This window comes from Dipodomys ordii, unplaced genomic scaffold, assembly GCF_000151885.1.
Source record: "Dipodomys ordii isolate 6190 unplaced genomic scaffold, Dord_2.0 Scaffold71, whole genome shotgun sequence".
Taxonomy (NCBI): domain Eukaryota; kingdom Metazoa; phylum Chordata; class Mammalia; order Rodentia; family Heteromyidae; genus Dipodomys; species Dipodomys ordii.
This window is the reverse complement of record NW_012267287.1, coordinates 3813056-3825492: the sequence shown is the minus strand read 5'-3', so window position 1 is coordinate 3825492 and position 12437 is coordinate 3813056. Positions and strand designations below refer to the sequence as shown.

At 55.4% G+C, this 12437-nt stretch overlaps 1 protein-coding gene across 2 annotated transcripts in view; it reads right to left on the bottom strand.

Moving 5' to 3' along the window:
- Evc2 (Ellis van Creveld syndrome 2) overlaps positions 1-12437 on the bottom strand; it is a 53716-nt gene that overhangs the window by 36515 nt on the left and 4764 nt on the right. For both annotated transcript variants that reach the window (XM_013023957.1, XM_013023959.1), the window contains exons 5-7: positions 11474-11583; positions 9309-9362; positions 1457-1591 (exon numbers count right to left, since the gene is read on the bottom strand). In XM_013023957.1, the coding sequence (XP_012879411.1) occupies positions 1457-1591; positions 9309-9362; positions 11474-11583 (299 nt within the window). The remainder of the gene's footprint in view (positions 1-1456; positions 1592-9308; positions 9363-11473; positions 11584-12437) is intronic.

The following is a 12437-nucleotide window of genomic DNA, read 5'->3' as shown; positions in this document are numbered from 1 at the left end:
AGGAGGGAGGAAAAGCCTTTCCTCTCAAGAAGAGTCCACTCTGCCACCTTCAGGTAGAGAAAAACATAACTATCATCCTGGACCTCAGCATCACAGATCTGGCTGGCTTCTAAGCAACATGGCATCACAAAAGAGATGAACAGAAAGCCACTGGAGACAGCCCAGCCCAACTCCGAATGCACACGTGACATCCACTCTGCCTAAGATCATTCCTTTACGGAAAGGGGTGATCGCTGCGGCTCACGTCTGGGAATTCCTGCCCTCGTGCCGGCTATTGTCTGGGTTCTTTGCTTGTACCATCTTGAAAGTGTCAAAAGTGTCCACTTTGGACACAGAGCAGCTGAGGATCAGAGCAGAAGAGAGCCGGGCTGGGGCCTGCCCTGGTCGCTGCAGCTGGGCGTTGTGTCCCGTTTTACAGGGTACTGCCCCATGGGTGCTTTGTTCTGAGCGCTGTGCACCTCTGCAGGATCTTGAAGCTTGAAATCACTCAAGCTCTGCTCTTCCCCCATAACTCTGACAGGAAAAACCTCAGCCTCTGGGGAGTGAAGCCCACCCTCTGTCAAAGAAGCAGGGTAGGCAAGGCTCTCCCGATGGCTGGCAGCCTGGGGACACTGCACTAGGTCTGAGTGCATGGCCATTTCTCTACCCCTCACATGTGCCTGCCAAGGAGACTGGGCTGACTTCACTTTGAAATGGCAGTGCTCACCGGGCACTGGTAGCTCACGCCTGTAATTCTAGCTACTCAGGAGGCTGTGATCTGAGGATCAGGGTTCAAAGCCAGCCTGGGCAGAAAAGTTTGTGAGACTCTTATCCCCAACAAACCACTGGAAAACTGGAAGTGGAGCTGTGACTCAAAGTGGTAGAGCATTATCCTTGAGCAGATAAACTGAGGGACAGCGCCCAGGTGCTGAGTTCAAGCCCTATGACCAGCCAAAAAAAAAAAAGATGGCAGTGCGCCCCCTCAGGAGTCAGGACAGGCACACAGTGGCTGTCCTCAGCCCTCATCTGGGACAGGACCTCCTGCATGTAGACGGAGCCAGGCCCCAGGAGCCCGGCCCCGGCCTGCGCTCCGCCACCCAGCAAGCTGCTCAGGCCTCAGTTTCTTCCACACATGGAGAGAGAGGAGGACACAGAGGGCCTTTCCTGGGATTGGGCCTGGGGTGACCCTGAGTCACTGCAATTGCAGCCTGCAAGCAGCTGAAAGAGATCTGGAATGTTCCTGACAAGAGAGGAAGGATGAGGGTCTGAGGTGATGGTGTGCTCATGACTGACAGAGCCTGCATATGTTGAAATGTCACACACTGCACTCCATAACTCGGTATCAGTGTTCCTGTCCGCTGAAATACCATAAATATAATCTACAGAAGAATCATCGAGAAAGAACTAGCGGTAGGGAGGCACCCGGACGAACGCAGCGGTCTCTGAACCCTCAGGGTCACCAGGCTGGGAGACTCACCAGGCGCCTGGCCAGCGCGCTTCCCTGTAGACAGCGGCAGCGCACCAGGAGAAAAAGCGCAGCCCAGCTCAGCACGAAGGACAGGACGAAGGTGGCCACAAAGCCCGCTGCGTGGAGACCGTGGCTGGGCACAACCTGTAGGGACAACAGTGGGCCCGAGGTCACACTGGTCACTCTGCCTGTCCATCCCCGCCCCCAGGGGCAGCAGCAGGCCACGGGCCTCAGCAGGACACACTCCTTCAGAGACCCATCCCCGTTTGGACCCGGCTCTGCCAGCGACTGTCCGTGTCTGGCTGGCCCTCTCCGAGCCAGGCTTTCCTCTAGTGTCGAAGGAAGAGACGTGTGAAGATCTGCACAGAGCAGAGAAGACAGCAATCGCCGGCACTCCACATCAGAAACGAGCCCGTGCAAGGCAGCCCTGGGCTGTCAAAGCCTGGGCAGGCTCTGTTTCTAGAGGCCACGAGGAGATGCGGTGTGGTCTGTGCCCACCCGAGGGGCAGCCAGGATCACCGGGCAGGGGAGGAGGCCTGTGGCAGGGATGTGCGGCTACAGGTGGGTGGCACCCCTCACAGGGGGCACCGGAGCTCCTGAAAGCAAGGACACGTGCCCCCCAGAGCCCCCTGGAGGAAGGACTTACACCCAACTGCAGGCCACCAACCCAGTGATCAGCCAGCAGGTGACAGCCACTCGCTTGCTGTCCCATGACAACCAGTCAGCTGCAGTGGCGGAGCGCTGCAGGACCCTGAGAGCAGGACAGGCAGCCCTCGCTGCACAAACTTCTGCCAGAGGGGCTCTGCAGGCCGTAGCCCAGACCAGCTTCTTCCACACACTCATCGGGGTCACTGACGGGGTGGGGTCAGAGGGTTGATATCTGGCTGGGCAGACTCAGCTCTATACTCCTACCCAAGACTGCAATTAACTCTTTTCTGAGCACTGAATACGTGAAATCCTCCTTTGTCTCGACAGCTGCTTTGGGAGAAGTCAATCTATGTCAACAAGTTCAATAGCAACCACTTCATGTTCAAGGCTGCTAAGGATTCCTACTTCCTGTGCCCCAGGTTAAACCTGCAGGCAGACCAACGAGGCCCGCCCAGCCTTCCAGACTGTCAAGCCGGAGCCTCTGTCTGGATGTTCACGGGAGCCAGGATCAAAGCCGAAAGTCACCTATACCACCGCACCTCTGCCCAAGCCGCCTCCCGCTGGGAGCCAACGCCCGCTCCACTGCTCACCTCTGGAGTCTTCAATTTTGATTAGCATCAAAAAGAAATACAGATTTCCCTTTCCAGCTGGAAGGAGCCCTGGGAGCCTAGAGCCCTGACTGCATACCTACTGCACAAAAAAGCGATCAATACACTAGATACATATGATAACGGTGCCCAGAGGTGATTTTAAATACAAGAAAGCAAACAACCATGAAATCTGTTTCTACAGAGAACAAAGGAGGTAGAGGTCAGTGCTGTTTCCACAGTTCTCTCTCCACAAAGGCAACCACTGTTGCCACAGAGTTCTAAAGAGGAAGTAAGAGAAATCAATGATTTGATCACCCACAATCTGCCTATCTATGGCCTGGGTGGCTGTAGTGTGTTGAACTGTCCCCCAAAACATACCCCAAGCCTTTATGACTGTGATCTTATTTAGAATATGGTCTTTATTGACGACAATCAAGTTAGAAGATCTTAGTTCCAGTGACTGTGTCCTCATAAAGAGAGGAAGACGCAAACGCTGTAATACACAGACAAGATGGCCGTGTGAAGGAGGAGAAGTAAAATGAGGCCCGGAAAGCTGGGCAGGGGCAGGGAGGTCGGATGATGCTCTAGGTCCTGTGGGGGAACAAGGCCCGCCAACGGGCTGGACCTCCAGCCTCCAGAGCTGTAAGTACATCCACGGCTGGCGTTTTAAGCTTTTGCTATGACCATCACCATCACTGTCACCATGGTCACCGTCACCACCACCAGCAACATTGTCATCACCATTAACTTCATCATCATCACCGCAATCACCGCCATCACCACCATCACTGCCAACACCATCACCACCACAATCATCATCGTCATCACCATTAACTTCAGCCTCATCAAACCAAGACTGGGTGAGCATTACAGGTGAGCAGAGTGCTGTGCTTGGAAAGCAGGAAACGATCTCTTCTCTCCTCTTCCTCTCCATCACCCCTCCACCCCCGTCCCTCCTTCACACAGGAGAGCAGCACAGCTGTCGGGCCACCTCTCTTTTTTCCCTTCCTACCTCCACCTTCTCTGAATCTCCAACTGGAAATCTTGCCTTCCATCAGCCAAGCACATGCCCAAGAGAACCGGGAGGGTGGAGGGGCCATGGCAGCCCGGTGGGTCAGGATCCGGCTTAACACGTCAACACGGCCGCAGGAGGAGGCCGGACCGGCTCTGCAGAGCCCTGCGCCCTCTTCCTTCCAAGTCCCAAGTTCCTAACGCCAGCGACAGCTGCGTCTAGGCAGAGCTTGGTTCTTGGGATAAGCCGCCCTGACCCCTACCTCACCTACGGTAGTGTCATGCTAAACCCTTTCCCATTCAAGTTTCCCCATGGCCAAAGAAGAATAAGGTCTCGAGGCATCGCGCTCTGGGAAAGACAGCTCCACAGGGTCCCTACTGCTGGCACCATCCTCATCCTCACATTCCCACCAACACCGTCACTGTCGCCATTAGCAACACCATCATCTGCACCCTCTTCATCAGCGTGTCACACCACTGTCATCAACATCATCGTCAGCACCACCTGAGCACGGTCAAGTTCATCAGAACCACCACCGCACCACCACCATCATTTCCACCACTGACATTAGCATCACCACCACCACCACCACCATCACCAGCACTAACACCATCGTACCATTAACCTCATCAGCACCTTCACCATCACTACCACTATCACCAACATCCTCATGACCACATCGCCATCTCCTCCACCACCACCACCGTGAACAACACCATGAAGGTCACCGTTATTAGCGATCGCTGCTGTGAACTTCATCATCAACAAAACCACCCCCACCATCCCCGTCATGATCACCGTCCTCCGCCGTGGTCATTAGCCTCGTCACGGTCTCCCTCATCCCCAGCACCATCATCTCTACCACAGCGAGCACAAACCGACAGTGAGCACTAGGCGCTGGTCCAAGCGCTCTTCATGGCTTAAACCATTTGAGCCTCACAACAATACAATGAGGAGGAGTCCTGATTCTCTAAATTATAAAGCCAGAGTATTAATTGGCTAAATAAATGGCCTGGATCAGAACACAGGTGGTAAGAAGTGGACCAAAGGTTCACACCAGTGGTGTGGGCTGGCTGGTGGCCTTTGTGGCACAGCCAGGGCTTTTCCGCAGGACCTTTGACCCTGCCCCTCCCAAGGATGGAGGGAATCCTGTCACTGTCAGCTGGCTCTGCTGAAGGGGACAGCTGGCGTCAGACTGAGTGAGTTAGCCAGACTGAGTGAGTTAGCCGCCCAGGAGTTTTGAATTCTTTAGTCTCTAGCCAAAAGCCAGTGATACAATCCCTTTAAATAATCCCTAACCATTAACATTTCCCTTCGGGCCACACTTGAGGCCCCTTTTGATCTTTAAGAGAGCACTTGAAATTCAGAATTCTTGTGTCTGTTTCACATGCATGTAAATGGAAGTTTGCTAGGCTATTACTTGCCTGAAGCTCTCTACTGAACTAAGTCCTGTGACTAGAGACCTTCAGAGCTTTCCCAGTGATTCTCAAACACAGCAATAAGCTTTCCTGACACCCAGCGAGTTCACGAGCCTGCAGCCGGGGCTGGAAGGACAGGGGGGCAGACATACTTCAAGGAGCTCAGCATCCCACAAATGTAACTATGGTGGTGCCCCTATCCCCCCCCGCTCAGAAAACCAAAGCCAGGACGTACGTGGCCCCTGGCAGGGTAGGATGACATTGGGGCTGACACGGGCAGAGCCTACAGGTACAAGAGAAGCAGCCTAGGCCCCAAAAGACTTTTGAGAGCAAACCAGGAACTTGTCATGTCTCCTAAGGGCTTGGGAGAATGGCTGTCAGGAGAAAGAAGTGTGGCCGATGAGTATTTGAAAAGGACAAGTCTGCTGCCCTGCGACTCCTGCGACTTCCACCTGGAGACTGGAACTGGGCTCAGGAAGAAGTGACAGGCTGCGGGGCAGGCTGTGCAGCGCGGCAGGAGGGCTGGTCAGAGCTCAGACAACTCCCACCCGTGCCCGGCTCCCTGGGGGCCTGGGCTCCCCTCCCTAAGAGGCAGGTTCCTCATCTGTAGAAGGAGGAATGGAATAGTGTCTAAGGTTCCTCGGGAAGTTACAAATCAAAACACCATCCACCCAGAAAGCTCTCAGTATGGAACAATCAGTGATTTCTTTGTATGTAATGACTGAAAGCAGGTGTCTTAACCAAAAACCCGTCCCAAAATGTTCCCACCGCACAATGTAGACCCAAGAAATGGAAAGCAACCAAGCTTCCTGATAAAACAATGGAATATTACTCAGCCATAAAAAGGAGGGAAACTCTGCCACACACTACAACAAGGAAGAACTGGAAACCACAGGGCTAAGGGGAAGAAGCCGGGCACAGGGGGACCCCACGCAACCCCGAAAACATGAAATGCCCAGAGACAACAGGCAGGTTAGCGGTCGCCAGGGGCTGAGGTGGAGAGGATGGGAGCATTCCTCCTCCTGGGGTGTTCTGGACGAGAATGTTCTGGAACTAGATAGGGGTGCTGGGTGCACAGCACAGTGAACACACTCAATGTTAACAATAGATTTTATGTGCAAGTTATCACACACACACACAAATCTATGACAGAGGCCTGAAGCACACTGGAATCAGATGCAGTGTGTGAGGGTGCTGGGGAGGAGGAGCAAACAATGCCCCTCAAGATGGGAGACTGGAGCTGGTGGACCCCAGCATAGCACCACAGCTGCCTAGACTACACGCTATTGCGCCTGAGAACACCCCCAGATCAGTGCGGTGAGACCCCCGCCGCCCATCACTGTCAGGGCAGAGTCTAATTGGCTCATTGTCTTGGAATTTAAAGAGAGAGAGAGAAGGGTGGCGGAGTGTCTCACCCCCCAGCACCCTCGCTCCCTTCCCTCCCTGCCAGCCTGCCGCCCCGCCCCGCACACCCCGCCCCGCCCCGCACCGCACACAGCTGCAGCAGGGCCTTCCATGAGCTCCAGCCCCACCGTGACGGAGAGCACTGCGAGACAAACACGCCTTTCACAAGGAATGCGTGACACACAGGCCGAGAATCCAACACCGAGCTACAAAGACATACGAAAAGGCTGTTGGGAGTTTTGACGTCAATTATGTACTAAGTGCGTGCAAAGACGTGCCCACGAGAAACGAGCTTTGGCAATGGTTCTCTCTCGTGGTGGGAACGCTGCTTCCGTGGGCAGCTCTGTTTGGGGGGGGCATGGGAAACAGAAGCGGGCCAGATATCCGGGGGCAATTTATTATAATCCTGCCCACGGACTCCCCAAAACACAGAGAAAGTGAGAAGGAAATGCATGACCAGAGACAATGTCCCCTTGGAAGAGACTTCATAACTGTGTTGAAATTCTGTGCCTCGAGCTTAAGATGTAAGAAGCAGAGCGTGCAAGGCTTCAGCAAGCCTTTGGGGGGCCGCTGTGAGGTCCCCCAGGGCAGAGCCCTGGCCGCAGGGGGTGCTCAGGGTGACCCCAGGCACAGATGACCACAGCTCCTACCACAGCCTGGCAGAGTGTGGATGAGGAACGATTCACGCGGCTCGGTTCCCGACTGCAATGCCCACACCATCAGGACCCTGGCCAGTTCCCAGACTGCGCTGGACCTGAGCTGCCCAGAGATGAGGGAAGGGGACCAGATCATCTCCACGCAGAACTCCTCCTCGGAGGTGAGCAAACCTCATGTGTGTCATGGTGAGGGGGACTGAGCTGGCCCACCCCACAGAGAACGCTCACTCTCTTCTTGGCCCTCCCTCCCCATCTCCAATCAGTCCTCGGTGTCCACACAATCTGTATTTCCAGTCACACATTCGGTTCTAAGTAGGCAACGTAGTTGGTTTGATTCAGGGGAACATGGAAATGGTGAGGTTGGGGGACATCTGCATTCCTACCCTGTCTCAAGTTCCATTCCTCAAAATCTCATCCTGGGCCCACGGGGCCCGAGGGGCCACCTGAGGGTGAGATCCTCACAGTGCCGCAAGTAGTGACACTGCATCAGGGAGAAGAACCTGACACGATCAACTTCACTGAGCAAAGACGCATGCGGCTCATGGTTTTTGAGCCCTCGGTCCATCACGGCCGGGAGAGCAGGGCAGAAAGTGCACTCTTTCTTCCTATTTCCTGTCCACCATGAAGTCTCCCATCCACATTGGACAGAGCTCCCCAAATGGGTTCCCAGCCCGAGGGTACCTGGGCAGGGGCAGCTTGCGTGAGACGAGCCTTGCTTCCCCCTAAGCCCCGGGAAAGGCCTATGCCATCCACACAAGGGGGCCTGGCACAAAGGGGGGAGGCACAGATATCCACCATGCGAAGTCCTGCGCCACTCATTACAATCACGTGCTGACCAGCCACCTCCTCCACAGATGACCATCAGCTCCGTGGAGGGGTGCTCACCAGGGGAGTGTCACCTCAAGGTCGGGCACTGGGCGGGACACAGAACGAACCAGACAGGTCAGTCCTTCCCCTGGAGCTCAGGGAGCCACACACTTGTCCCAACCACAGACTTGCTGGAAGCAGCCTCGGGCTGCTCCTGTCCGTTCCACACGGGGTGCCAGGCCTGCGGTCCACCGCAGGGTCTGTGAGCGCAGCCTGGACACAACACTCTGCCTCCTTCTTGTTAGGCAAGAAAAGAGGTGACAGACCACAGACACAGCTATCCTGTGATGGCCTGCAGTGAGGCTGGGGGCCACAACTGATGCCTGGATCTGAGGTTTCCAGAGCCTTCCGGGACAGGCTGGGTGTTCTCTTTGGATGTCACACAAGCTGAACATCTGCTGTCCTCAAGTCTGGGGCCCTGGTACAGGCCAGGCGTTAGGTACCCAGATGGCAGGGGCCCTGTGGGAACCCTGGCTCTTCTGTGAGGAGTTTCTCCATAGACTATCACGGCTCAGGGCCAGAGAATCCGTGGCACAGAGTGTTCCCCGGCGAGGGGACTTGGCAGCTTGGGTCTCCACACTCTGCTCGTGTCTTTTCCACTTTGCTGACTTCACTGGAGTCAGTTACAGCTATCATAACCTGCTCCATAAACCCTGTATCTGTGTTCTCGCTCGGGAGCACACTGACTGACACACACAGTGGGTGAACCCTCAACGTTATGTGAATGTGTGCATGTGGGCTGTGAACGATCCCACTGAAGAACATGGAAAAGAACTCACGGGGCACAGCATAACTCCTGCCTGACCACCTGATCTGAAGACAACACATCATCACCAATAGCCGCCCAGACCTGGTGGTAAACGCTGCAGACGGGACGGAGCAAAGAGAGGTGCAGATAGTACCGCGGTGTCCAGGCTACGCATAGCCCATCCAGCCCAGACAGAAGGAGGCTACACATAGCCCATCCAGCCCAGACAGAAGGAGGCTACGCATAGCCCATCCAGCCCAGACAGAAGGAGGCTATGCATAGCACATCCAGCCCAGACAGAAGGAGGCTACACATAGCCCATCCAGCCCAGACAGAAGGCCACCTAGGAAACTAGCCAGGCAGCCCCAGCACCCCCAGGGGCCCGAGACCCTGCAGGGAGCCTCCAGCATCAAGGTCAAGGTAGGTGAGGTCAAGGTAGGTGGCCAACCCCCCACAAGCCGAAGGGAACATGGCACAGGAAGGCTGTGTGGGGCAGCAGGGCACACGTTCTCTCTTACCCTTATCTCTTCCTCTGCTATTAGGGTGACGTGGGCTTGGAGCTCTGTTCGGTTCTAGAAAAAGAAAGGAGAAACACTCGGGTCAACCATGGGATAACATTCTGGCTCCTACCAAGTCAACGTGGCCGGGGAGGTTGCGAGCCGCTGGCTGAGGTCAGGCGGAGCGTGTGGGGGTCAGGGGGCCCCTTGAAGGCGGGAGGGTGGGGGCAGGCCTGTGGGTGAGACACAAGCGCCAAGTTCCCTGAAGAGTCATGCCGTGACCCTGCAAGGGGCCTGGGTGCTCCCCCCGCGTGCCAGGCATGGCCCAGCCAGGCACCTGTACTCCGGGCATCTGCCTCCCAGAGGTGTGCGGACTCCCAGGTTCAAGTGCATGCTCATGCTGACGCACAGATCCTCGAACCCCAACGCCCCAGGGACTGTTCCCACCCCCTCAATACTGTCCTGCCCAGAAGCACAGGAATGGAAAACACCGGGGGGGGGGGGTGTCATGCTAGGTCATGTGGCAGTACCACACAGCATCCACCCCTCTTCCTGGGGAATGCAGCAGCGGGAGGGACGGCAGCACAGGGCGGTGGTGGAAGCCAGGCGGCCGGCGTGCACCTGACTCCGTCCCTGGTCAGCCTTCTCACTGGGGCCTGGTATAGAACTGTCCTGCACCTGGGGAGTCTGGACACTGGAGCGGGAGCCCCCTGGTGCACAGACCGCAGGCTGTGCAGCCAGAGCCGTGGCGGGCAGGAGGGCTGGGCTCCTCGTTCTAGTTACCACTGGAAGCACGAGGACTGCGGGACACAGTCAGCATCCTTTACCCAAAATGTGTGTGAGCAGCAAGCTCTCAGATTTCAGCTTCTTGGAATATTTGCCTATGCCTGGGTGTATCAGCACAAAGCTGCAGATGTTTGCGTAGATCTTATGGGTGGATGGGACTAAGTCTAAACGCCAAACCATTATGACCCTGAGCGTCATTTTACACGGCACTTAAGTGCAGCTGCATGCTGACTAGGACTTCTCACACCCAGACAGGTGTGAAACTTCCTACTCATGGTATCATGTTGGTGCCCAACAGATCTCAGAGTCTGCAGCACGGGGGAGGTCTCTAGGCTGGGCTTCCTGTTTGTAGCCTGGTTTTGAAGTCCATGAGCTCAGCAACCTGCCCAACCCCCAAGCCAGTACTATGACAGATTTCTCCGCCTCCAGTGCTGGTCCAGCTGCTGAGGGGAGGAGGCAGGGGCACCTCAAATCCACCGCAGCAGCAGGTGACCAAAGGAAAGCCTCCACAGACACCAAACTCCTAGGAGTCAAAGTTCAGGGGGACAGGCTTTTTGAAGCTGCGTCTTTACGGAGTGGATGATTGTGGAGCAGCCCCTGGGCTTTCTGGCCTGGCATCACGTCTGCTCCGGTGTATTTATGCCCGCGTGTGTGTCAGAACCTCTGGGATGGCTGTCTGGGGATTAATCCATGGTCCCATTCTGTGCCATTTTGCGTTGCACAAGTTTATCTAGTGGCTCATCGTATTTGTCATTCTAGCTACTCAGAAGGCTGAGATCTGAGCATCACCATTCAATGCCAGCCTGGGGTAGAAAAGCCCATGAGACTCTGCTCTCCAGGCAATCACCAAAAATCAGAGGTAGAGCTTGGCTCAAGTGGCAGAGCATCAGCCTCAAAAGCTAAGTGGCAGTGCCCAGGTCCTGAGTTCAAGCCAACATAGCACTAAGAGAAAAAACATGTGAAGTCTACCTTCTGAAATAAGGTAACAAGTCACTGAGGCTACTCACAGGGCAGAGAGGCCATACCCTTATTCCAGTGTGGTATCAGAGAGGGAGAGAGAGGGAGGGAAAGGGAGGAAGAGAAGAAGGAAGAAAGGAAAGAAGGGAGAGAGACAGGGAAGAAGGGAGGGAGTGAGAAGGGAAGGCGAGGAAGAGGAAAAAAGAAAGAAAAGAGAAAAAATAAGGAAGAAAAAAGGAGAGATGGAGGGAAGGAAGGAGGGAGGGAGGGAGGAAAGGAGTGAGAGAAGGAAGAAAGGGAAGCAGGGAGAGAATGAAGGAAGGAAAGACAGGAAGAGGGAAGAAAGAAAGGAGAGAGGGAAGAAGCAGGGAGGGAGGTAAGGATGGCCCTTTGCCCTGACCTCCCTGGGCGGCGACAAGACAAATGAAAGTGGGAGTAAATACCGGTGACAGGCTCTGGAAGGTGAGCCATGCAGGGAGACGCAGGCTCTCCCCAGCACCAATGGCTCCTGAGTCCAGTGAGGCGGTGTAGCTGACCAAGTACGAGTCTCCTACTGCTCAGAGAGAAACACAGGAGCATTAGGAAAAGGCCCGGCCCCACGCTGATGACCCCACCCCCACGGGACCACGCCCAATCTGACCACGCCCCCACCCAGCCACACCCCATCGCAGCAGGTCACCAAGCACAACCAGGCCTACAGCAAGAAGCCTGGAGATTTCATATACCTGGGTGAGGGGATTCTCAGAGTGGCTAACAGGAGGGTAAGCCACACCTAGTCGCTCCTGGATGCCCAGGCCTGAGCTGGCCCACTACCCCAGACAAGGCTGCCCTCTCCCAGCCCCAACCACCCACAGCGCCCCCCCCCCCGCCCCAGGTGGCCTGTAAGCTTGAGGCAGCACAGCAGTCCTGGGAGCCAGTAAAGACAGAGTGGTCCTGGGATGGGCTGGTTGTTTTAAAGTCCTGAAATTGTTCACTTAGCTTTGACCAAAGGACAAAGGCTAAGACAAGGAAGGCACGGTGACCGAGAGGTGACGATGGGAAGAATCACCGGGAAGGCGGCCACAGTTGGACCTGCACACACAGCATGGTCACTCCCTGCACTGCGGTACATTAGCTCTCCTGTCCACAAAGAGGAGGAGGGAGGCGGTGGACATGATTTTCTGTAAGGTGCAGGAGGAGAAACTGAGGCCAGGAGAGGTTGACTTACTTAGCAGCCAACTCCTCCCTCTCTGAACCACTCTATTTTCCTTAAAAGGCCTTGCTTTATATTCGTTTTAACTTTTGGCTATGGTACTGTGGTTGACAGTTCACCTCTGGAGCCTCATCCCCACCCCTCTGTGCTTTTGTTTTTCAGATAGGGTCTTGTGCTTTTCTCTCAGGCTGACCTACCCTTCCCCCCCCCCCCCC